The 26,062-nt window shown below is 44.3% G+C and overlaps 1 protein-coding gene across 2 annotated transcripts in view; it reads left to right on the plus strand.

The window, feature by feature from the left end:
• Window positions 1-452: 452 nt before the first annotated feature.
• LOC121289415 overlaps window positions 453-26,062 on the plus strand; it is a 222,939-nt gene continuing 197,329 nt past the window's right edge. For both annotated transcript variants that reach the window (XM_041208874.1, XM_041208875.1), the window contains exon 1: window positions 453-752. In XM_041208874.1, the coding sequence (XP_041064808.1) occupies window positions 686-752 (67 nt within the window). In that variant the 5' untranslated portion in view covers window positions 453-685. The remainder of the gene's footprint in view (window positions 753-26,062) is intronic.

The following is a 26,062-nucleotide window of genomic DNA, read 5'->3' on the forward strand; positions in this document are numbered from 1 at the left end:
TCACAGGCAATGATTTCCAGATGTTTCGTTCTACCATGCTTTGACACAGCTAGCAAAAGCCAGAAGGAGTGAATAGCAACTTTTGACAAAACCCCCAACAAGCGGCATAACAAGTAACTGGTGTGGCTCTTTTTTCTCTTCAAGACAGCTGCTTAAATATTCAATCTGTCAGGCATTCCTGGGGACAGCTTCAATGGGCCCTGATTGTGAAGCCCACATTTCGAAACTACAGAACATCCTGTTTTCTTCACTTGGAATCAGCTGATTAGTCAGACACTTTCAAACTTCCTGTCAAAACAATTAACTGCCTCAGCTGGGTTTTCCCTTGATAAGTCCACGGTCACTTTTTTTGCTTTCAGTTTTGAATGACAGTGTTAACGTTAATTAGAGCTGAGACTGCTGTATCCTATTCCCTAGCCTCTGGCACCCCCACCGCCCCCCCCACCCCTCCCACCCCCACACACACACACAGACACACACACACACCTCCTCTTCCCCACTCCAACCCGCCCTCTCAGTTGGAAAGCCTTGCTGCTTTACTGGCGTCATGCCCTGTAGCTTCTAGGGTGGGATCTGGATCAAGTCAGTTTACAGAAGAGAGTTTTAAAAAAAAGAGAGACAAAACATTCCTCTGCCTTTTGAATCACGCCAAGCACTGAAGAGCCTGAGAAGAAAAGTGTCAAGAATGGAGAAGAGGAACGGAACACAGAACACCACTGGTAGCAGCACTGAGCTATCAGTTGTGATTCCAGGTAACACAGCCTTGTTATCGTTCAGTACACTTACCATTCTGTTTTACTTTCAACAAGTGGCTGCTTTAATATTGAAGCTGTGAAGCACTGGCCCCCTGACCATTCAGGAAGTTTAACCAGCGAAAAGCGAAGCCCCGCAGACTGGGGATGATCATGGGTTTGACTCTTGGTTGGTGCTGTATTGCCAGCTGAAGTTGGCAGTGGGAACCAGTACAATGCCCCTGTGCCAGGGAGGAGATAGTCAGCTGCTAATTGCTACCAGTGCTTTCAGCTCCAAGCTTCTTTGTGTTGAAAGCCCCTCAAAGTGAAGATTGGCCTGTTGTTGTGGTTAAATAGTCTGCCCACGTACGTTGCAAATGGCACTATGCTGAGGTACCTATGCTCCGGAATTCCCTTCCTAAACCTCTTCGTTTCTCTCTGTCTCTTCATGCGGCTACTTAGAACCTACCTCTTTGACCAAGCTATTGATCTACCATCTTAATGTCATCATACGTGGCGTGGTGTCAATTCTCTTTGTCTGATTACATGCCTATGAAAAGCCTTGGGATGTTTTACTACATTAAAAGTGCTATATAAATGCAGATTGGTCTTGTTGTACCAGAGGGTGACTGACTCTCAATGAACTGTACTTCAACAAAGGGTTAACTGGGAGATGGGGAGACAAGGGCTGGAGAAAATCAACAAGAAAAGGAAATAAGTACAAGAATGTTTTGAAGGCAGATTTTATCTGCATGTAGCCTGTGTCCTTTAGACAGAGTTATGGCTAGCATGCAATGACACAGCAGATTTGTACAATAACATGCTGACTCAGTGTGGAAGGCAATTTTAGAAAATGAAGCGTGTTTTCTGTGAAAGGTAACTTAAACTATTATCAACTGGCTGAATGAAAACGAGTGGGGTTTCTTCACAACTGATGTACCCCACAGAACACTTAAGGAAACAATCTTTGTCAAAGATTGTTGGCAAATACAGGACTTGATGTAAGTCAGGTTGAAATGTCTCTGAGTTAATGCCAGAAATTTCCATCTTTTCGCTCATTTTTGAAGATCCTTTTACACCCTTCAACTTTTAAGCTATATACATTTATCTCATTATTCAGTTTATTGGAATATTTTGCATACCAGTTAGCATGGAAACAGCATTCAACCCAATGGACCCATGCCAGTGTTTATGCTCCACACAAGCCTTCTCTTTCCCTCCTTCATCTAACCTTATCAACATAACCTCCTATTCTTCCTTCCCTTATGCGTTTATCTAGCTTACCCTCACCAATCCTTGTAGTAGTGAATTCCATATTTTAACCACTTTCTGGGCAAAACAAAAAGTTCTTGAACTCCCCATTGAATTTATTATTGACTGTCTTATATTTATCGGCTGCAGTTCTGGTCTCACCCACAAGTGGAAACATCTTTTCGATGTCTATCCTCTTTCATGATCTTGCAGATCTTCATCTGGTCCTGAAGGTGTTGTGGCGCAGTGGTAACATGTCTACCTCTGGGCTAGAAGCTCTGGGTTCAAGTCCCATTTCAGGACTTGATGGTCATGTTCATAACATGGCCAAACAGGTTGACTATCATCCTGTAAATCCTTCCAATATGTCTGATGGCAGGTGGTAAGAGTGAGAGAGTTTCTTGGTCAGCCATCATGTCGAAGGCAACAGCAACTGCCACAGTACTTTGCCAAGCATCATCATGGACCAATCCAATAGAAGTCCATGATCACTAGATCACTAGTGCCCTCTTAGGGCATGGTACTGAAGGAGGAGAAGGATCAGGTTATACTCCTCAGTTTTCTCTATTCTAGAGAAAAGACCCCCAGCCTGTTCAGTCTTTCCTTCTGGGTATAATCTTTCAGTTCTGGTATTATCCTTGCAAATCTTATTGAATGAATTAAATTTTTAATTAAGCAGAATAATGTAGGCTTTCTGACAGGCCAAAGCTTCTGGGAGCATGAAGGAATAGCTGAAATCCCAGTGAATCTAACTAAACTATTGGAGTTTGGCTGCAATTTCTCCTTTTAAAAAACTTTTCTCAGGACAAAAGCTTTCCAATTGCATGCGATGATTTAAGCAGGCTGCTTATACAACACAGAACTGAAGGGATGCTGTGTCATTGGAAGCGCTGCCCTTCAGATGATCCATTCAACCAGGGTCTTGTATACTGCTTCAAGTGGCAATTGTAATGAGCCTGTGACATTCTTAAGGGAGCTTCTTGGTCAACAATCCTCCCATGAGCAATCCCAGCAGAAATAGACTGGTCATCAATGATGCCATCAACCGTGAGCTCAGTTGTAGGCTGGTTCTCAATTAAAATTTGGCTGGTGAGCTGCTGGGTGTGGGGGATGGGCAGGTGTGGGGAATGGGGGCGGGGAGCGGATCCAAACAGGTTTGCCAAATTGAAGCCTCAAGATTGGGCCTGGGCAGTACCAGCAGGATAAATTGCAGAAGGTGGTCATGAACAGGGAGGGCGGTGGTCCCAGGGCAGCAGTGGCCTGGATTACCTTTGTGAAGCTCCTGCTTCTCCAGGACCCTACAGAGATAATTCACCACTTAACCACTGGGTGGTTCCATCATCTGTAGAACTGAGTGGAGCCTGCACTGCACAGGGTCTGGCTATTTCCCACCAGAAATGGCAATCGGGGTCCTCTTCACATCAGAAGACCATGATTTCCATATTAAAAGGGTCCTACCGCCTGAATCAGGTGGAAGCTTTGGTCAGTTTCAAAATGTTTTTCTCTCGGAGGGTTGTACAACTTTGGAATTCTCTGCCTCAGAAGGTGGTGGAGGAAGGGTAATGGAATATTTTTAAGGCAGGGGTAGATAGATCCTTGTTAGGCAAGGGGATCAAAGGTTATCAGGGTTAGATGGGGATGTGGAAACTGAAACACAAGAAGATCAGCCATGATCTTATGGAATGGTGGAACAGGCTCGAGGGGGCGAATGGGCTCCTCCTGTTCCTATTTCTTATGTTCTTACAGAGATGGCTGCATTGCCAGTAGTTATGGGGCATGAAGGGGCACCAATCAAGATTACACAGCTCTTTTAGTCCTGTTAATGCAGGGTGAAAGCAGCGAGCATCAACACTTACCTGCATGCTTACCTGCATGCTTTTCATAGAGTAGTAGCTTGACTACTGGTAAGCTTAAATGTTTTGATGAGTCAAGGCCCTTATCTATAGCTGAGTCATTTCAACTTGTCGAGTCATGGCTATCGGAGAATGATGCAGCAGATTCACAAACAGCTATTTTGACTGCAAAAAAGGCAAATTTGATATTACCAAAGGGTTGATTGTTATTAATTAACAAATTACCGGACTGATCTTGTGGATTCTGGGCTGGAGCGTAGAAATTAGCTTGAATTTCTGGTCCAGTATTCCATCTGGCAGGCTGGCGATTGCATGTGCAGGTGTCGGATGAGAGCTACACTGTGATTCTACCTGTTATCAAACAACTTGCTCGTGCTACCAGTCTATACTCGTGTGTGAGGAACAGCCACAATTCTTTAAGTTGTATCATGCATGGATCTATATTCGGTAGGGATTCAGTGATATCATCATCAGAAGATGGGGATCAGATAAAACTGGCAAAAAAAAAGGATAGGGAACAAATTCAGAGCAAATATTCCACTGAGCTGTGTTTGGGTATTTGAGGGATGAGATATATTTTTTCTCAGCTGTAATATTTAGAAAAGGTTATTTGGCAAACAGAGGATATGATGACTTGAGTCACATTGCATGCAAGTTACCCAATGATGTATTTCAGTGTTACTGTGTGGCAATATACATCCTTTCTGGTTTTATTGGCGCTCAAACAATATATTTTTTTTTAAATTAAGGATTCTTGCTGAAGTAAGTGGCAGTTTAGAAAGTGACCACAATCTCTTAAAGCCAGTTTTTGCCAACATCCTGAGACGCTGATATCAGGGACATGCTACCTTATCAGAGGCTCTGTTATTCTGATGACACATCAAGTAGGTCATCCAAAATATTTTATTTTGTCTATTGTGGATCCCTGATTTTCATCATTCCACCATTGGTGGCTGTGCCTTCAGCTGTGGAGGCTACATTCTCTCCCTAAGCCTCTCCATCCCTCTACCCTGCTTTTCTCCCTAAGGATGCTTATTAAAACCTCTTTGACCACGCTTTTAATCATTTGTCCCTGATATCTCCTTTTGTAGCTCAGTGCCAGATTATATCCGATTACACTTCTGTGAAGGGCACTGGGTGAGTACCAGTATACCAATACTCGATAAGCAGAAATTTCCTCCAATTAAATATCGGGAAGACTGAAGCCATTGTTTTTGGTCCCCGCTGATGACTCTTTTCCCTAGCTACTGGCTCCATCCCTCTCCCTGGCAACAGGCTGAGATTAAGCCAGTCTGTTTGCAACCTTGGTATCACTTTTGATCCAAATATGAATTCCGACCTCCTATTTATGTAATCACCAAGATCACCTATTTCCAACTTTAACCTGGCCTGATGCTGTCCCTGTCTCAGCTCATCCACTGCTGAAACCTTCATTCATGCCTCACTTACCTCTAGACTCGACTATTCCAATGCAGTCCTGGTGGTAATACCCTCCCTCCACGTCTCCATATCTCTATCTCACATTCCTTAAAATCTACCTCTTTGACCAGGATTTTGGCCATCTAACCAAATAGTCTCATCATGTTGCTTGGTGTCAAACTTTGTTTGATAATGCTCCTGTGAAGCACCTTGGGAGGATTCATTATTTTAAAGGCGCAACAAAAGCAGCCTTCCGATAAACAAGGACAAGGCAGGATGGTCATGAGAAGAGGCAAAACAGAATTGCAGTGGAGGAGACAGTTAGTGTGTGAGAGAGTGGGGAACGAGACAAGAACCAGCAGATAAAAGCAAAATACTGCGGATGCTGGACAGCTGAAACAAAAACAAAAATTGCTGGAAAACTCAGCAGGTCCGACAGCATCTGTGGAGAGAAAGACAGAGTTAATGTTTCAAGTCCAGATGACTTCTGAAGAAGAGTCATCTGGACTCAAAACATTAACTCTTTCTCTCCACAGATGCTGTCGGACCTGCTGAGTTTTTCCAGCAATTTTTGTTTTTGTTTGAGACAAGAACAAGCCTGTTTGGAACTGGAGTAGCGGCGGGATAAGTGAATCTGTTTGGAACTGGAGTAGCGGCGGGATAAGTGAATCTGTTTGGAACTGGAGTAGCGGCGGGATAAGTGAATCTGTTTGGAACTGGAGTAGCGGCGGGATAAGTGAATCTGTTTGGAACTGGAGTAGCAGCGGGATAAGTGAATCTGTTTGGAACTGGAGTAGCAGCGGGATAAGTGAATCTGTTTGGAACTGGAGTAGCAGCGGGCTAAGTGAATCTGTTTGGAACTGGAGTAGCAGCGGGATAAGTGAATCTGTTTGGAACTGGAGTAGCAGCGGGATAAGTGAATCTGTTTGGAACTGGAGTAGCGGCGGGATGAGTGAATCTGTTTGGAGCTGGAGCAGTGGTGGAACGAGTGAATCTGTTTGGAACTGGAGTAGCAGCGGGATAAGTGAATCTGTTTGGAACTGGAGTAGCAGCGGGATAAGTGAATCTGTTTGGAACTGGAGTAGCGGCGGGATGAGTGAATCTGTTTGGAACTGGAGTAGCAGCGGGATAAGTGAATCTGTTTGGAACTGGAATAGCAGCGGGATGAGTGAATCTGTTTGGAACTGGAATAGCAGCGGGATGAGTGAATCTGTTTGGAGCTGGAGCAGTGGTGGAACGAGTGAATCTGTTTGGAGCTGGAGCAGCAGCAGGATGAGTGAATCTGTTTGGAACTGGAATAGCAGCGGGATGAGTGAATCTGTTTGGAACTGGAATAGCAGCGGGATGAGTGAATCTGTTTGGAACTGGAGCAGCAGCAGGATGAGTGAATCTGTTTGGAACTGGAGTAGCGGCAGGATGAGTGAATCTGTTTGGAACTGGAGCAGCAGCAGGATGAGTGAATCTGTTTGGAACTGGAATAGCGGCGGGATGAGTGAATCTGTTTGGAACTGGAGTAGCGGCAGGATGAGTGAATCTGTTTGGAACTGGAGTAGCGGCAGGATGAGTGAATCTGTTTGGAACTGGAGTAGCGGCAGGATGAGTGAATCTGTTTGGAACTGGAGTAGCGGCAGGATGAGTGAATCTGTTTGGAACTGGAGTAGCGGCAGGATGAGTGAATCTGTTTGGAACTGGAGCAGTGGTGGAACGAGTGAATCTGTTTGGAACTGGAGTAGCGGCAGGATGAGTGAATCTGTTTGGAACTGGAGCAGTGGTGGAACGAGTGAATCTGTTTGGAACTGGAGCAGTGGTGGAACGAGTGAATCTGTTTGGAACTGGAGCAGTGGTGGAACGAGTGAATCTGTTTGGAACTGGAACAGCAGCAGGATGAGTGAATCTGTTTGGAACTGGAGCAGTGGTGGAACGAGTGAATCTGTTTGGAACTGGAGCAGCAGCAGGATGAGTGAATCTGTTTGGAACTGGAATAGCGGTGGAATGAGTGAATCTGTTTGGAGATGGAGCAGTGGCGGGATGAGTGAATCTGTTTGGAGATGGAGCAGTGGCGGGATGAGTGAATCTGTTTGGAGATGGAGCAGTGGCGGGATTAGTGAATCTGTTTGGAGCTGGAGCAGTGGCGGGATTAGTGAATCTGTTTGGAACTGGAGCAGTGGCAGGATGAGGTAGCATTTTACATTTGCAGACTGTGCATCATTTTATCACCAATGCAATTTTATACAAAGGACCAGGGTTAATTCCGAGGGTAAAGTTGACCCAAAAAAACAAATGTCAGCAAATAAGCAAGGTCAGTAGAAGCATTAATGTCTCTGTTCGTAGCCTGGATTCCATGTCAAATTATGTTTATGCAAGTTAGCCCACCAAAACCAGAATGCTTATTAAAGGACATTCAACATAAGCTGTTTTACTTACAGTGGAATAAATAGGATGATTGTATTCATTATATTCAGACTGGTGAATTAGGAGAGGAAGGACAAGGTTTGAAAGCTGAAGTGGGATTAAATTCTAAAGTTATGGTACAATGAGGTTTTATGAATGCAGAAACTTTTGTTAGTTATTACATGGTGCTGTAGGTGAGATGCGCCACCTGTAAACACAGAGGACATGGGTTTACCACAACAAATATCCATACTTCGGGAAGGATTGAGGGATTTTGATGCCTCACTCCACTGTCCAATTCATCTGCAAGACCAAACAACCATCTGCACTGCACACCCACTATTGTTTTCAGATGCTGTGTTCTTCCAAGTACAGGGCATTATTTTCTGCACGCAACTAGTCATGTGCCCTTCAACAATCCTGTAGCAGACCCAAATAGGAAGTGATACGGGGCCAGAAATTATTGTTCCCTTGCCACTGACTCCTTTACTCTCCCTGGCAGCTGTGTGCAGACTGAACCAGATTGTTCACAGCCTTGTTGCTACATTTGACCTGTTGTGAGTTTTTGAACACACACCCACATGATCACTAAGCCCCCAGTTTCCACCTCCGAAACATCGCCTGACTTTGATCTCTCGTTCCTGTCTTGTAAACATTGATATCCAGAGAGACTTGGATGTGCTTGTAGAAGGAACAGAAAAAGTTAGCACGTGGGTACAACAAGCAATAAGGAAAGCAAATAGCATGTCGGCCTTTATTGAATAGGAATAAAGAAGACTGGCTATAATTGTTTAGGGCTTTGGCGAGACCACACCTGGAATACCGTGTGCAAGTTTGGTCTCTGTATATAAGGAAGAATATACTTGCGTTGGAGGTGAAGGTTCAATACTTTTGTCCTATGAAATGAGAGAGAGTAAATTGGGTCTCTATTCTCTGGAGTTTAGAAGAATGAAAGGTGATGTCATTGAAATATTCACCGTTATGAAGGAGATTGAGTGGGTAGACACTGAGATGTTGCTTCCCCTGGCTGGGGAATTTAAAACATGGGGGCACAGTTTCAGGATAAGGGGCTGGTCATTTAGGACTGAGATGAGGAGAAATTTTTTCACTCAAAGGGCTGTGAATCTTTGGTAGAGCTGTCCCCCTCAAAATAGTACCATTTATATCATACTGCCTCTCCCTGCCTCTCCATATCAATTCTCCTCATATTTAGCTGCATAAAATTGTAACACCCATGTGCCTGCCCATTTCACCTGTGTGTCTATTGTTAGAAGTGCAAGGTTTTATAAAATGGGGAAGTATTAAACTGTCTCTTTAATTCAAAGTAAAATAGAGTATTAGAGAGGGTCATGTGATCTCCTACTAGTATTACCTGATGATAAGCCTATGCGATCTGGTTGCATGGAGGCAGGGAGTCCAGGTCAAGACCTATTGAAACCCAAATGCCAGATTTCACACCTGGACACACAGGAAAGAGCAGCTGGCCTTGCTATGAGGAAAAGACTTAGTCTCTCAGGCAGCCAGACAAAGGTTGTTCTCTGTTAGCCACCAGGCGGGATGCTAGTGGGAGCTTGTTCTCTGGTCAAAGAAACGGGGCCAATAGATAGTTAAGGATTCTGAAAGATTTGTTCTCGTGTGGCTGGGAGGAGGAGTGCCAGAGTGGGACTTACTGCTAGAAGTCGATTCGGGGATTCTCAGAAGACTGAGGGAAAATGACTTTCAATGGATACTGGATGTTGTGACTCAGCGCAATGGGGTTATGCAAGCCTGTTGGAAGCTTGGAGTAACTTTGGACGGGTTTCTGTAAAGACTATAATTCTGCAGAGTGTGATGCAACATATAAATGCAGTGGCGGGAAAGGGTTTCGGGGGTGTTAGGAAGTTAAGGATTTTTCTGTAGTTCAGTCTATTTGTTGCCTACTAAGGAATGTTTAGTCATTGTTGCTTTTAGTCTGTTGCATTAAATGTCTTAAAATGTGAAATTTTTTTGTGTGGTCCTTTGAGTCAGTCACTGGGAATTCAAATCTCTTTTTAAAAGTTAACAGTCTCTACAGGGAACCATAACACTCTGTCCTCCTAAAGTCTGCTGCTGTCTTCTTCACTATGTATCATCCACAAACTTCAAAATTGTACTCCCTATACCCAAGTTCAGGATATAACAAGTGGCCCTATTACTGATCTCTGGGATACCTCTGCATACTTCTCCCAAGTCAGACAAACATCCATCCACCATTACTCTCTGCCTCCTTTTCCTTAACCTTATACATACCTCAGTTATCAATGTGCTGATACTGCGCCTGGAATATTGTGTACAGTTTTGGTCTCCTTATCTAAGGAAGGACATACTTGCCATAAAGGGAGTGCATCAGAGATTCACCAGACTGATTCCTGGGATAGCAGAATTGTCCTATGAGGAGAGATTGAGAAGACTGGACCGGTATTCTCTAGAGTTTAGAAGAATGAGAGGTGACCTCATTGAAGCATACAAAATTATTACAGGGCTCAATAGTGTAGATGGAAGGATGTTTCCCCTGGTTGTGAGGAGGTCTAGAACCAGGACATACAGCATAAGGGATAGGCCATTTAGGACTGAGATGAGGAGAAATCTCTTCACTCAAGAGGGTGATAAACCTTTGGAATTCTCCACCCCAGTGGGCTATGGAGGCGCAGTCATTGAGTATGTTCAAGACAGAGATTGATAGATTTCTAGATATTTAAAAACATGAAGGGAAATGGGATTAATGCAGGAAAATGGCATTGAGGTAGAATATCAGTCAAGATCTAGTTGAATGACAGAGCAGGCTCGAGGGGTTGAAAGCTTTCTCCTGCTCCTACTTCCTTGTTCCATTAATCCCATTTTCTATTTTCAGTTGGATTCTGTTACATGGTACTTTATCAGAGACCTTTTAAAAATCCATATATACAACAGCTACTGCACTATCTTCATCAACCCTCTGGCATTTCATCAAAGAACTCTATAGTTAGTCAGACATATTTTACCTTTAACAAATCCATGTTGGGTGTCCCTCATGCTTCACCAGATGAGAATTAATTTTGTCCTTGACAATGGTCTCTCATAGTTTTCCGACCATTGACTGGCCTTAGTTACTAGATTTATCTCTCTCATCGCTTTTTTGAACAGGAATGTAACCTTCGCAATCCTCCAGTCCACTGACACTGCTCCCATATCCAAGGAGGATTGAAAGATTATGGTCAGAGCTTTTGTTATCTCCAGTCTCGCTTCACTCAGCAACCTAGGATGTATCCCATCTGGACCGTGTGACTTGTTAACTTTTGAGTGATGTTAACCTAGTTAGCACCTCCTTTCTGTCCTATCTATCCTATCCAATATCTTTGTTCCCGCCTCAACTGCGACATTAACACCATTCTCCTGACTGAAATCAATTCCAAAACGAAAATCAAAACACAGAACTCATCATTCTTCAGTTCTGGTTTCAGCATTGATCTGAGCCTGGCAGCCAGTTAATGATTCTGCCTGATTATTAATCTGAGTCCTTTGCTCTATCCCAGGCTCTGTGCCGGCTGGCTGGTGACACAGTGCTGTTTCCAACCATTATGTTTCTCGGTTTGAAGGTGCTGGTTGGAGTGTCTTTGCTTTTAAAACATCTCTACATGTGTTATAGAGTGTCCAGAACGTCCTAAAATCTATAGCACAGAAAGAGGCCATCCAGCTTATCATAGAATTCTCTGCTTTTTAAATAATGCCATACAGGTCAGTAACACCTACTTTAATTACCAAAACAGGGACATATGGGGCTTCGGTTCAGCATTTCAGCAAAGATCTAGCCACTGGAAGGTAGACAGTGTGAGCTCAGGTGGCTTTTATGCTGATTTTGCTAGGCAGCCTCCACGTTGAACCCCCACCCCCCTCCTCTGGTGGCCAGAGCTTGGCTTGCAGTGAACTGCCTTCCCACAACCCAGCAGGTTAGGGCAACTATGTGCTACACTATTGACCCGTCGCGTGTGAAGTGTTTAACTTCACTGTCATTATCCAGTGAACTTTATACCCAGACGCTGCATCCCTGAAATAAATCATTAACTTCAGGTACCCTTTTAAAAATAATTAACAGCTTTGGAATGCTTTAATTACTGAGTTGGCTATATCAAGAAGAACAATGCCCTGCTTGCTTGGACAACCAATGGGTTTAGCTGTTCTCTCACAGCGCACTGTATTCAACAAGTTCCTGCCTGCCCCTCTGCCTTAAATTTTCTTGAGCCCCAGAACCTTGGAATATTCGAAGACGTTTCCAGCAGTTCTAGTACAGACCTCGCACACTGAGCTGAGGTTGACAGATACTCTTTTTTTTCAGCCATTTTAAAGATGTACTACATATGACATAATGTTACGGGGTTAAGGCAGTCATGTAACATAAGTAATTGCAGGGATTTTAGTTGCGCTGTGCTGTAATCTAAAGGAATTTCCAGCTGGGCCCATGAGTAATATAGAATGGAATGCTTACACCACTTGTGGAGCGAAATCCTGTTTGTAAGACAGTCTTTTTCCACGCCACAGTGGAGTTTTAAAAACATGTTTGATCAATTGGGTTTTTTTTTAAAGCATTATCTTGCTTTCATATTTTTGTTTGCTTACAAAATCCGTAAACGTGCGAATAGCCTGTCTAAGTGGGATTTGCTCAAAGCTTTGCATTTATTCCCCAGACATTTTTAGTGGAGCAAATGGTGTTTTATTTTCCTCATTGCTGCTCACTTTTCTCCCCGCTGTCACAGCCTCTTAAACCTGTAGTGCTCTTATCTGGCTGGAGCAAAGGGTGAGAGTGTTCCCTAGTTAGAGTTTCCTTTGCCCCTGTGAGATTTATTGAGCAGAGGCTGTATATTCACAGAACTGCTATTGGAGTGACTGTAGAATAATGCACACATTAATTTGTTGGTGCACACATGAAGGAAGATTGGAATATTTGTCTTTATCCATTTCTCACCACACCACCCCCCACCCCACCCCAACTTTTTGTATCTTCGTTAAAATAGGTAATATCGGTGCCAGCTTAGGCTCTGTGAGTAACGATTTCACCTCTGACTGAGAAAGCCAAGTCCAACTCCAGAGACTAAGCTCCAAGGTTTGACTCTCTGGTACAGTATTGGAGGAGTGCCGCACAGTCAGAGGTACTGACTTTCGGATGAGACATGGAACCCGCTCTGTTCTCACAGGTGGATGTAAAAGATCCTGTGCCACCATTTCAAAGAAGAGCAGGGGGATTATTTCTGATGTCCTGGCCAATATCTACCCCTCAATCAACATCACAAAGGCAGATTATTTGGTCATTATCGCATTCCTGAACTCAGGACCTTGCTGTGTGTCAATTAGCTGCCCCTTTTTCTGTATTATAATGGTAACTATGCTTCAAAATATACCGTATTCACTGTAAAACACTTTGGGACATCTTGAGGTTGTGAAAGGTGCTATATAAATGCATTTATTTCAAGGCCTCCGCCATTTCCGCCAACTCCAGCATGATGCCGCCACCAAACACATCTTCCCTTCACCCCCCCGTCGGCATTCCGTAGGGATCATTCCCTCCGGGACACCCTGGTCCACTCCTCCATCACCACCTACTCCTCAACCCCTTCCTGTGGCCCCACTCCATGCCCACGCAAAAGATGTAACACCTGCCCCTTCACTTCCTCTCTCCTCACCGTCCAAGGGCCCAAACACTCCTTTCAAATGAAGCAGCATTTCACTTGCATTTCCCCCAACTTAGTCCACTGCATTCGTTGCTCCCAATGTGGTCTCCTCTACATTGGAGAGACCAAATGTAAACTGGGCAACTACTTTGCAGAACACCTGCGGTCTGTCCGCAAGAATGACCCAAACCTCCCTATCGCTTGCCATTTTAACACTCCACCCTGCTCTCTTGCCCACATGTCTGTCCTTGGCTTGTTGCATTGTTCCAGTGAAGCCCAACGCAAACTGGAGGAACAACACCTCATCTTCCGACTAGGCACTTTATCTATTTCCATTATTTTTAAATATTTTAAAAGCTTTTATGTTCCCCCCAACCCCACTAGAGCTATACCTTGAGTGCCCTACCATCCATTCTTAATTAGCACATTCGTTTAGATAATAACACCAACTTCAACACCTGTGTTCTTTTATTCTGTTGTCTGTGACATCGTTTGATGATCTGCTTCTATCACTGCTTGTTTCTCCCTACAATCACACCACCCCCCTCCACTTCTCTCCCCCCCCACCCCACACACACACCTTAAACCAGCTTATATTTCACCCCTTCCTTGGATTCACCTAGTTCTGTTGAAGGGTCATGAGGACTCGAAACGTCAACTCTTTTCTTCTCCGCCGATGCTGCCAGACCTGCTGAGTTTTTCCAGGTAATTCTGTTTTTGTTGTGGTTAATAATCTCCTAATGTTCTCTGTCTCTGTACCGACTCGGTCATCCTGAACAAAGCAGGCAACCCGGATCCTTTAGCCCCAACAAACCAAGGGCACTGAATCCAACAAGCTTGAACCCACAACCTTCTGACTTGTAGTTGAGAGTCAGCACAAAGTGTGGGACTAATTTTAAGTGTAGGCCAAAATGGATATGGGTGACAGATTTCCTTTCCTAGAAGACTATCCAGTAGTTTCATGGTAATTTTTCAGATGTCAATTAGTTACCAACATTATCATATTTTCACTTTTTGCCACGGTGAAATTTAAATCACAATCGTCACATATCGTGAACCATCATCATCGGCAGTCCCTCGATTCAAGGATGATGTCTACTCAAGGTCATGAGTTTCTGCCATGGATCTTTTTGTGACTGAAAACACTGATTCTTGACCCACAGGTCTTTGAACACATGGGGCAGGATGTCCCACAAGGGAGTGGGATCCAGAGTGCAGGATTTGCTTCCTCTTCTTCTCTGCTGCTGCTCTGCCTCACCATTAAGATGGTGCAACTCAAAATGGTGATGCAGCTCAATGGACGAGTTGTCACCATTCTGAACAATTGATAGTAAGCTCCTCCCAGTCATGAATGTCAAAACTGCTGCACTGCAAGCAGAGTTTGAGTATCTTTGAAGCATTTTCTTTGTCCTTCTCTGAAACGCTGGCCATTTGAGAGTTGAGAAAAGAATGTTAAGTGGATCAAAGGGGAGGCTGTGCCGTAGTGGCATTGTCACTGAATAGCATTCCAAAGACCCAGGGTAATGCTTGGGGGACCCAGGTTCAAATCCCATCATAGCAGATGTATAGTTCAAATTCAATAAAAATCTGGAATTAGAAATCTGATGAAACCATTGCCTTTTGTCATAAAAGCCCATCTGGTTCACTAATGCCCTTTAGGGAAGGAAATCTGCTGTCTTTACCTGGTCTGGCCTACATGTGACTCCAGACCCACAACAATGCGGTTGACTCTTAAATGACCTCTGAACAAGGGCAATTAGGGATGAGCAATAAATACTGGCCTAGCCAGCGATGCCCACATCCCACGAATCATTAAAGAAAAACAGATGGTGAAGTTTGAAACAAGACACGTCTTTTCCTTGTTAGTAGCTTTACTCACAGGTTACAGCATTACACATCTCTGTGCTCGGACCCGAGTTATTTTGGGTCTTGAGGTGGCCCAGGTGCACGGTGGTCTTCCATCTGAACGTTCCCCTGTTCGGACAGAATTCCACATTGGCCCCAAGCCCCGAACCCTCCCTCGGGTGCTGGTGCCCCGCAATATGAGCCGCCTCGGGGACATGCCCTCTGTGCCTTTTGGCACGGCAAAGAGGTGATTTTTGTATGGACTGCTGCTGCACACCTTCCATTTTCTCGCCCTTGTCCGCCGCCCGGACACGCCCTGGCGTGCCTTGTTGCCGTCCGGCGGTGGAGGCCCCCGATGGGAGGCCCTCTACGGAGGTGTCCTCCCCCTTTCTATCGGGGACCTGGGTTGGAGGGTGTCGCATGCAGCAGTCCCCTATAATAGGAGAATGCATAGGTTCACGGACTCCCAGGACACGTGCCCTTTTTGCGGTCTTGTGGAGTCCGTGGACCATGTATACATAGGGTGTTGTAGGCTGCACTCCCTTTTTAGTTACTTGAAAAACCTTTTACTGATGTTTTGTTTGCACTTCAGCCCCACGCTCCTGATCTATGGGCACCCGGTGCGGAAGGGGGTCGGAAAGGAGGAGGACCTCCTCGTGAACCTGCTCCTGGGCCTGGTCAAGTTGGCCATTAACAGGTCCAGGCAGCGGGCGATTGACGGGGGAGTCCCACCCGATTGTTTGTCCCTCTTACGCGGCTACGTTCGCGGCCGGATGTCCCTGGAGAGGGAGCACGCGGTGTCTGCTGGCACTCTTGAGGCCTTCCGTGCTCGGTGGGCACCGCGGGGACTGGGGTGTTTTGTTGACCCCTTTCATCACATTTTGATTTAAAGTTTGTAAGGTTCCTTTAAATTTTGTTCATAGTTTTACAGCTGACCTGAATTAGGGGCTGTGCCTGATTTATCCCAATTTTGTTGATTTGGTTTAATTGGTTTCACTTAAAAGATTATTACACATCTCTGTGCTCGGACCCGATGTTATTTTGGGTCTTGAGGTGGCCCAGGTGCACGGTGGTCTTCCGTCTGAATGTTCCCCTGTTCGGACAGAATTCCACATTGGCCCCAAGCCCCGAACCCTCCCTCGGGTGCTGGTGCCCCGCAATAAGAGCCGCCTCGGGGACATGCCCTCTGTGCCTTTTGGCACGGCAAAGAGGAGCTTTTTGTACGGACTGCTGCTGCACACCTTCCATTTTCTCGCCCTTGTCCGTCGACCGGACACGGCCTGGCGTGCCTTGTTGCCGTCTGGCGGCGGAGGCCCCCGATGGGAGGCCCTCTACAGAGGTATCCTCCCCCTTTCTATCGGGGACCTGGGTTGGAGGGTGTTGCATGCAGCAGTCCCCTATAATAGGAGAATACATAGGTTCACGGACTCTCAGGACACATGCCCTTTTTGCGGTCTTGTGGAGTCCGTGGACCATGCGTATATAGGGTGTGGTAGGCTGCACTCCCTTTTTAGTTATTTGAAAAACCTTTTATTGATGTTTTGTTTGCACTTCAGCCCCACACTCCTGATCTATGGGCACCTGGTGCGGAAGGGGGTCGGGAAGGAGGAGGACCTCCTCGTGAACCTGCTCCTGGGCCTGGTCAAGTTGGCCATTAACAGGTCCAGATAGCGGGCGATCGACGGGGGAGTCCCGCCTGATTGTTTGTCCCTCTTCCGCAGCTATGTTCGCGGCCAGATGTCCCTAGAGAGGGAGCACGCGGTGTCTGCTGGCACTCTCGAGGCCTTCCGTGCCCGGTGGGCACCGCGGGGACTGGGGTGTTTTGCTGACCCCTTTTATCACATTTTGGTTTGAAGTTGTAAGTTTCCTTTAAATTTCGTCTTTAGTTTTAAAGCTGACCTGAATTAGGGGCTGTGCTTGATTTGACCTCATTTTGTTGATTTGGTTTAATTGGTTTCACCTGAAAGATTATTACACATCTCTGCCTCCTAACAGCTCACTCAGTAGCCCAGATGACTCTTTATAAAATAGACTAATTAAACAAATTGACAGCCCCTTAAAGGGGCAGTCTGTCTTTAATGACTCTCTTTAAAAGTTTTGCAGGTTGATAATCAACCTATTTGGTCAAGCTGTGAACACACCTTCTGTGGCCAACAAGTCCTGGAGTGGGACTCAAACCCAGAGTTTCTGGTTTGGAGGTAGGGTCACCTCAAGACTCTCTTTATAGGTGCCCTCGGTCCTTAATCAAACAATGCTCATCACCTGTGTATCTTTAACAACATAATCAACCAACCATTAACAAAGACCTGGCAGGGAAGACACTTTTCAGCCATCTGGACAGTGTCCATTCCATCAGAGTTGGTTTTGCAGTTTTGCCTGAATGCTTGCGGAGCAAGAAGGACACATAGCATAAGCACTGCTTTACCTAATCAATACCATAGTCACTTAACCCAACAAACTAAATCTGCTTGAGAGCTCATGAGACCTATCAAAGGTTAATTGTAGCTCTTTGTGAATTTCAGGTTCCAAGTTGAAGACTGATTTTCTTTCTCATTTTTAAGATAGTTTTATCTTTACGAGAAAAAAAATGAGATTAGGCATGTTTTCTTTTATTCATTCATTAGCAAAATGCCAACATTTATTGCCCATCCCTAATTACCCTTGAGAAGGTTGTAATTAGGCCATTTTCTTGACAACTGAGTGTCTTGTTCAACACACAGATAAAAACAAAAAACTGCGGATGCTGGAAATCCAAAACAAAAACAGAATTACCTGGAAAAACTCAGCAGGTCTGGCAGCATCGGCGGAGAAGAAAAGAGTTGACATTTCGAGTCCTCATGACCCTTCGACTTAAGTGGGCCTTTCATGCGTTTCACCCCTTTCTCCTCTCCATTTCTCTCCTAAAGGCACTGACTCCTCCTGGAGTCTGGTTCCTCCTCTAGTACCTGGGCCAACTGACTATTCTTAATGTGTGAACTCAAAGAATGAACTTTGGTAGCTATTTGTCCATGAGGTGTGACACAGCCAAATTCATTTCATTAGTGAACTTCCGAGCATGGGTCAGAACTGGGAGCCCTGATTGATGGCCTAGGAGCATTGAGGCCTGTTGTAGGGCCTTTACTAACACATTGGCCAAGACTAGCAAACTCAAATGGACCAAGAAGCATTGTCCTTTTGCTCTGTATAGCTCAGTTACATACTATTAATTAGTAATTATGGTCACAAAGTAATCCACTTAGGTCTGGAGGAAGATAATAATGCAGAGGTTGATAACAGTATGTGAGAAGGAATATTTCTTAAGAACTTAGGAATGGGGTAGACTATGCAGTCAGTCCCTTGAACCTGTTCACTCATTTATTTAGAAGATGGGTGATCTATACCTCTACTCTGCTTACCTGCCCTTGTTCCATATAGTTTAGTATTAAGGAGGTCAAGGTTAACAATAATATGAAGGATATAACCAAAGCTTTAGGGAAAATCTGAGAAAAGTTTGTAATGGACATGAGAGATGGAGGCAACACCTTCAAGCCTTTGAGTTGTCTAATGTCTCTTTATTGTTTAGACTGATTCAGCAGTCCAATATTGATTATGGGTTGAGAGGGCAGACTCCGTAAGTCTGACTCAGGAGAAAGTGCCCTGAATCTTCGGATTTTCAATCCAGGGGTGTGGGGAAGAGTGGGGGGGCAAATGTTCGAATGCTTACTGGAGTCAGGCCCACCACAGGCCTACCACCCCGAAACAGTACAGTGGCAGCCACAGGGGCTGCTAGGTGCCAAGGTGGGCTGTTTAATTGGCCAGCTACTTCATCCACATCCATGTCAACTCATGTCATCTCGTGTCCTACACCTGCTCCCATGGCCCCCTCACCCTTTCATGCCAACCTATGCTCTTCTACCCACCTCACATGACCCCTCCTAACCCCATGCAAATCTATATCCCTCTATCCATCCCCCATGGCCCTCATATCCTCCATGGCAACTTATGCTCTACCTACCTCTATGACCTTTTATAGCTCCTATTTCAACAGTGCCAACTCATGCTAATTTATGCCCCCCATGCACCACCCTTTACCCTTACACCCTCCATGCCAACTCATCCTGCATCTGCCATATGCAGACTGCAGGAGCCATGGTGGGAGCAAATAAAATAAAGTTCTAGGTGCCTATTTCTGACTTCACTTTATTTAAAAAAAAACATTGTCATTGATAACATTTAATTCCATTATAGAATAACATTTGCTTCAAGTACTTAATCACTTATGAAAACAACATTTGTATTCATAGCCCCAAATCGAAAACAACAAATCTCTTTATGACCAGTTGGAGCTGTCAACCAAACTATGAACCCATAGGCCCCCCCAATATGATGATGTTAGGTTGTGAATAAGTGGAGCAGCACAAATCCTTATGTCAACAAACAGTGAAATAGCAAGCACCAACATTTTTCAACTGTAGGCTGGATTTTTTTTCAAAAGTTTAAAGGGCCTGTGATTTAAATAACTTGACAACTTGACAGATCCACTGAGCTTCTCCACTTTTTACACACATTCATGTTTACTCTTAATAACCCCAAAAGGCACCTGACTGCACCCAAAGAGGTACCTTACCTATCCAAAGAACTCTGGCAGCTCTAAACCTTTTCTTCGAATGTCTAAAGCTCACAGGTCATGTTTTGGAAATCTCAGTAGCGGAAATTTCTTCTGCTTGAAGACAACTGCAGTTTTACACATGCAGTTGCCTGCGTGAACCAGGGATGTGCAAAGTACAGCCAACCCCACCACTGATAATAATGGTGGGTGCCGGGCTGGGGGCAGGACTTCTGGAATCAGAGCCCCAGTGCCACTTTGGCTAAGGTGCTTTGTGAAAATTCAGGCCATTTGAATACCATGATTCCTCTGGTGACGCCATGAAGAATGAGTTAGTTTAAGCTTTTTATTACCCTTTCATAGGATATGGGCATCGCTGGGTAGGACAGCATTTATTGTTCATCCCTAATTGCCCTTGAGAAGGTGGTGGTGAGTTGTCTTCTTGAGCTGCTGCTGTCCACATGGTGTAGGTATACCCACGCTGTGCTGTTGGCAGGAAGTTGCAGAATTTTGATACAGCGGCAGTGAAGGAACGACAATATATTTCCATGTCAGGATGGTATGTGGCTTGAAGGGGAACTTGCAGGTTGTGGTGTTCCCGTCCATCTGCTGCGTTTGTTCTTCTGGGTGGTAGAGGTCATAGGTTTGGAAGGTGCTAGCAAAGGAGCCTTGGTGAGTTGATACAGTGCATCTTGTAGATGGTACACACTGCTGCTACTGTGCGTTGGTGGTGGAGGGAGTGAATATTAAAGCTGGTAGGTGGAGTGCTAATCAAGTGGGCTGCTTTTGTCCTGGATGATGTCAAGCTTCTTGAGTGTTGTGGGAACTGAACTCATCCAGGCAAGTGGGGAGTATTTCATCACACTCCTGACTTTGCCTTGTAGATGATGGACAGGCTTTGGGGAGTCAGGAGGTGAGTTACTTGCTGCAGAATTCCTAGCCTCTGACCTGCTCTTATATCCACAGTATTTATATGGCTAGTCCAGTTCAGTTTCTGATCAATGGTAATGCCGAGGATGTTGATAGTGGGGGATTCAGCGATGGTAATGCCATTGATTGTCAAGGAGACATGGTTGGATTGTTTCTTGTTGGAGATGGTCATTGCCTGGCACTTGTGCGGCATGAATAATACTTGCCACTTTTCAGCCCAAGCCTTAATGTTGTCCAGTTCTTGCTGCATATGGACATAGACAGCTTCATGTTCGTGCATAGCATGATGCATGATTGCACTATTCAAAGGGATGTCCCACGTTGACAATGTTGAGGAAGCCATGAATAACCTGGTTGTGGCAAAATGGAAAGAGTTAGTGAAAATTATCAAGAAATTGGTTTAATAATCTCTTTGAATATTCACTTAATTAGCTGACAATATTTTTTCTATTAACAACACCCACTCCAGGTTCATTCTATACTTGTAATCCCAGTATTCCATTGACAACTAATAGAAAATATGTATTTCTGCACTTGCATTAAATAATCTCATCCTCTGAGACCAAGGCTGTCAATAAAATTAAGGATATAAATCTGAGGCCCAGTCTATATGTTCTGTTCTTCAGAGGGGGTTTGTAAAATCCCAAGATACTATTGTGAAGAAAAGGAGTTCTTCCAGAGTCTGGGCCAACATTCATCTTTCAAACAAAAGACCAAAAATATAGAATAACTGGCCACTCAGCTGTTTGAGGGAGCTTACTGTGTGCAAAGTGGCTCCTGCTTTTATCTACAGAACAACCACAACTGAACTTCAAAGTAATCAATTGTTCAAGAACTGCTTTGGGAGATTTCAGAGATACGATAAGGTTCAGTTTAATTGCAAGTTCTTTCTTCTGTTATGACCACTGCAAGGGTAATGATTTAGATGAAAGAACTAAATGCAATATCTCCAAATTTGCAGATGACATAAAGCTGGGTGGGAGGTTGAGCTGTGAGGAGGATGTAGAGATGCTTTAGTGTGATGTGGGCAAATGCATGGCAGATGCAGTATAATGTGGATAAATGTGAGGTTATCCACTTTGGTAGCAAAAACAGGAAGGCAGATTATTATCTGAATGGCTATAAATTGAAAGAGTGGAATGTGCAACGAGTCCTGGGTGTCCTTGTATACCAGTCGCTGAAGGTAAGCATGCAGGTGCAGCAGGTGGTAAAGAAGGCAAATGGTATGTTGGCCTTCACAGCAAGAGGATTTGAGTACAGGAGCAGGGATGTCTTGCTGCAATTATGCAGGGCCTTGATGAGACCACACTTGGAATATTGTGTGCAGTTTTGGTCTCCTTATCTGAGGAAGGATGTTCTTGCTATAGAGGGAGTGCAGTGAAGGTTTACCAGACTGATTCCTGAGATGGCGGAACTGACATATGAGGAGAGATTGAGTCGGTTAGGATTATATTCGCTGGAGTTCAGAAGAATGAGGGGGGATCTCATAGAAACCTATACAATTCTAATAGGACTAGACAGGGTAGATGCAGGAAGGATGTTCCCGATGGTGGGGGAGTCCAGAACCAGGGGTCACAGTCTGAGGATACGAGGTAAACCATTTAGGACTGAGATGAGGAGAAATTTCGTCACCCAGAGAGTGGTAAGCCTGTGGAATTTGCTACCACAGAAAGTAATTGAGGCCAAAACATTGTATGTTTTCAAAGAAGGAGTTAGATATAGCTCTTGGGGTGAAAGGGATCAAAGGATATGGGGAGAAAGCAGGAGCAGACTATTGAGTTGGATGATCAGCCATGATCATAACAAATGGCAGAGCAGACTCGAAGGGCCGAATGGCCTACACCTGCTCCTATCTTCTATGTTTCTATGTTTTAGTGGATAAATGTTGTGGTATTAAACCATATCAGTCAGTAGGTCCTAGGCTCATTTCCAATTTGTGCTAAATTCACAGAATCACAGGCCTAGATTTCGCTCCCGAGTAGGTTAGCAGGGTTGGTAAGTCAGGATCTGAGTTTTCCACATACACAGTGAAAGATTCTTTCATGTTCATGAAGGGGATATATGACCTATGTATTGATAGCAATGTTTTGTCTATCTGCTCGTTCAACACTTGAAGCTTATTTACGAACATGCCGCTGAAGGAAGCCATCTACATTTGCACCGTGTCTCTACATCACAGCAATATAGACATGTCGCCATTTTCTGAATCTGTATTCATTGAACTTCATGAACCTAGCAGCCCACGCAGTCAAGTTCAGTTTTAGTGACACCATTTATGCCCAAATAGATGGTGAATTCACGGGATACCCTCCAGGTCCAGCATTTGCTTATGTTTTTGTCTGTTTCTACAGGAAATGCGCTTTTGACGGAATGACCCCTAACCTCCTACCCCATGCATATTTCTGATACCTAGATGATACAATCACAATCTTTGAATCTGCAGCTGCATATAAGGATTTCCTTACACGCCTTAATATGCCCCATCCCATGCTCAAATTCACTTTTGAGATGGGGCAGTCTAATGTGCTCCTTTTCCTCAACATGCTGGCTGAAAAATCCACTCATGGTTTCTCCACTATGGTCCACCACAAGCCTACCTTCACTGGACAATATACACATTGGCATTTGTACAGCTCCATCCACTATAAGATTGGCCTTATCAGTAATCTTGTAAATAGGGCTCCAACCATTTGCTCACCTTGCAACAAAAGCAAAATACTATAGATGCTAGAAATCGGAAATAAAAACAGAAAATGCTGGAAAAACTCAGCAGGTCTGGCAGCACCTTTGGGGAGAGAAACAGAGTTAACTTTTTGAGTCCAGTATGGTTCTTCTCTCTCCACAGATGCCACCACACCTGAGTTTTTCCAGCATTTCCTGCTCAGCTTGCGAACTTGACGCAGAATTAGAGCACATCAAAGCAATCCTGAGGGACAATGGCTATCCTGTTCAAATCATTGCAGGATGTACAGCGAACAAGCTCGCAAAATGGGTCAAAAGCCAACATTTTCAGGCCTGAGAAGTACCCACAAGGCCCCAAATTACTCTGAAAAGGCAAAATATCTCAAAAATCTGAACATCAGGTTAATCAAACCATTTTACCCTGCTACTATACTGTGGCTACATAAGTGGTATTTCCACTAACAGGATGCTCCCACCAGTCCAAAAAGACATTCTTCCTACCACAGGATAGAGCAACATCACACTGGCTCAGAAATTCATACACGAAGCCAGGTATGTAGGCCATATGTCCCTGTGATTGATTTAATCAAACAGTGTTTTTCTTCAGATGTTCATAGAAGGACCAGCCCGCACTTGCAAAACCCCAAACAAAACATCTACTGTTCGATAGGATTCTGCAATCGGGCAGCACTTGCTGAACAATCCTGAGTGTTCTAATAGCTACACTAACAACCAATTTAAGATTACTAATTGAGCTCATAACATGGCTCATTGCTAGAAGTGACATACACTCATACACAGGGACTCGTTCTCTCTGAAAGAATATGTTCAAGCCTTGTACCTTTTTTTGAATTACTGGGAAGCTTGGAAAGCCAAAAGGTCCCTGTTGCTTTCTCTGTAGCAATGCCTCAACCAATCAGCACACTTTTCTCCTGTAGTATAAATTGTTCTGATGGTTTGAAATTTGGCATTCTTGCATGTGTCCTGATGAGTGCAAGACAAAAAGGTTTTGGCAACACGTCTCTTTTCAGCAATATTCAAGTTCTATACAGCTAAGCGACTAAAAATATTAGAGGGCTGGTGACTCTCATTGAACCATGCCTCTGCAAGAGCCAGCATCTAAAGAAGAGGATTGCACTGGATTTTAATCACATTACCTTAAAAGTGGTGTAAAATTAATTAAGAAATAAGAGGTGATCAATATACATTTCTTTTCAAACTACATATTGAAGACCAGTCTTTCATCAATCGATACATCTTCTGAAATTAATGCACAAAGTTATAGAATAATCCACAGGGGGAGGCCATTTGGCCCATCGTGCCTGTGCTGGCTCTTTGAAAGAGCGATCCAGTTAGTCCCACAGCCCTGCTCTTTCCCCATAGCCCTGCAAATTTCTCATTTTGAGGTATTTATTCAATTCCCTTTTGGGAATTACTATTTGAATCTGTTTCCTTTACCCTTTCAGTCAGTGCATTCATGATCATAACAACTCACTGAGGAAAAATCAATTCTCCTCAACCTGCTTCTGGCTCTTTTGGAAATTATCTGAAATCTGTGTCCTCTGGTTACCTGTGTCCTCTGGTTACCTCCTGCCAATAAAAAAAAAGGTTTCTCCTTATGCACTCTATCAAAACTGCTTATCAAAATGCTCAGCAAATCCATTTATTTACAATTATATTTAATATGTGATCCCAGTTATCAGATATCACAACGACCTATGCATTCATGAGCTCTCCTACGACAGATCATGTGCTGATGATGCATTTGGCTGGTAGCACAGGTGCCACTCCTTGTGCTGGTGACAGTGAGGTGCTTGTGCATTGTGGCATCACAGGTGGTGCTGGTTCATTCTCTAGAGAGATGAAAAGTATTAAGTTAAAACTGGTATCACATCCCAGACAAAAAGAAATCGTTGTGTTATTGCTATCAAGTTACTGTGTCAAGTAATGAATGGCATGTATTCTGAACTGTATTCCGTTTTATGTTAAAAGTTCAAAAGTGTAATTGTGATACATCTAATAATTGGTTTATAGTCAACTTGACTCAGTCGAAAGCTAAGCTAAATAGCACCAGGATGATGTGGAGTAGCAGTGATTGTTGTAAGTGTTAGACTGCTACCAGTGATAACAGACCACATTCGGTGGTAAATGTGCTTTAAAATGGCCCAGCGCAGAGCAATCTGGTTAATTCAAGGGGTCTTTTTTGTACATATGGACATACAGAATTAGGAGCAGGAGTAGGCCACTCGGCCCCTCGAGCCTGCTCCGCAATTCAATACTATCATGGCTGATCTGATAATAACCTCAACCCCACATTCCTGCCTACCCCCGACAACCTTTCAGCCCCTTGGTAATCACAAATCTGTCTAGCTCTGCCTTAAAAATATTCAAAGAATCTGCTTCCAACATATCTCACACAATCAGAATCACAGTGCAGAAGAGGCCCTCCGGCCCATCGAATCTGCACTGACACATGAGAAATACCTGACCTACCTACCTAAACCCTTTTTACCAGCATTTAGCCCATAGCCTTGAATGTTATGACATGCCAAGTGCTCATCCAGGTACTTTTTAAAGGATGTGAGGCAACCCACCTCCACCACCCTCCCAGGTAGTGCATTCCAGACCGTCACCACCCTCTGGGTAAAGAAGTTTTTCCTCACATCCCCCTAAACCTCCTGCCCCTCACCTTGAACATATGCCTCCTTGTGACTG

This window comes from Carcharodon carcharias, chromosome 16, assembly GCF_017639515.1.
Source record: "Carcharodon carcharias isolate sCarCar2 chromosome 16, sCarCar2.pri, whole genome shotgun sequence".
In the NCBI taxonomy this organism is placed as follows: domain Eukaryota; kingdom Metazoa; phylum Chordata; class Chondrichthyes; order Lamniformes; family Lamnidae; genus Carcharodon; species Carcharodon carcharias.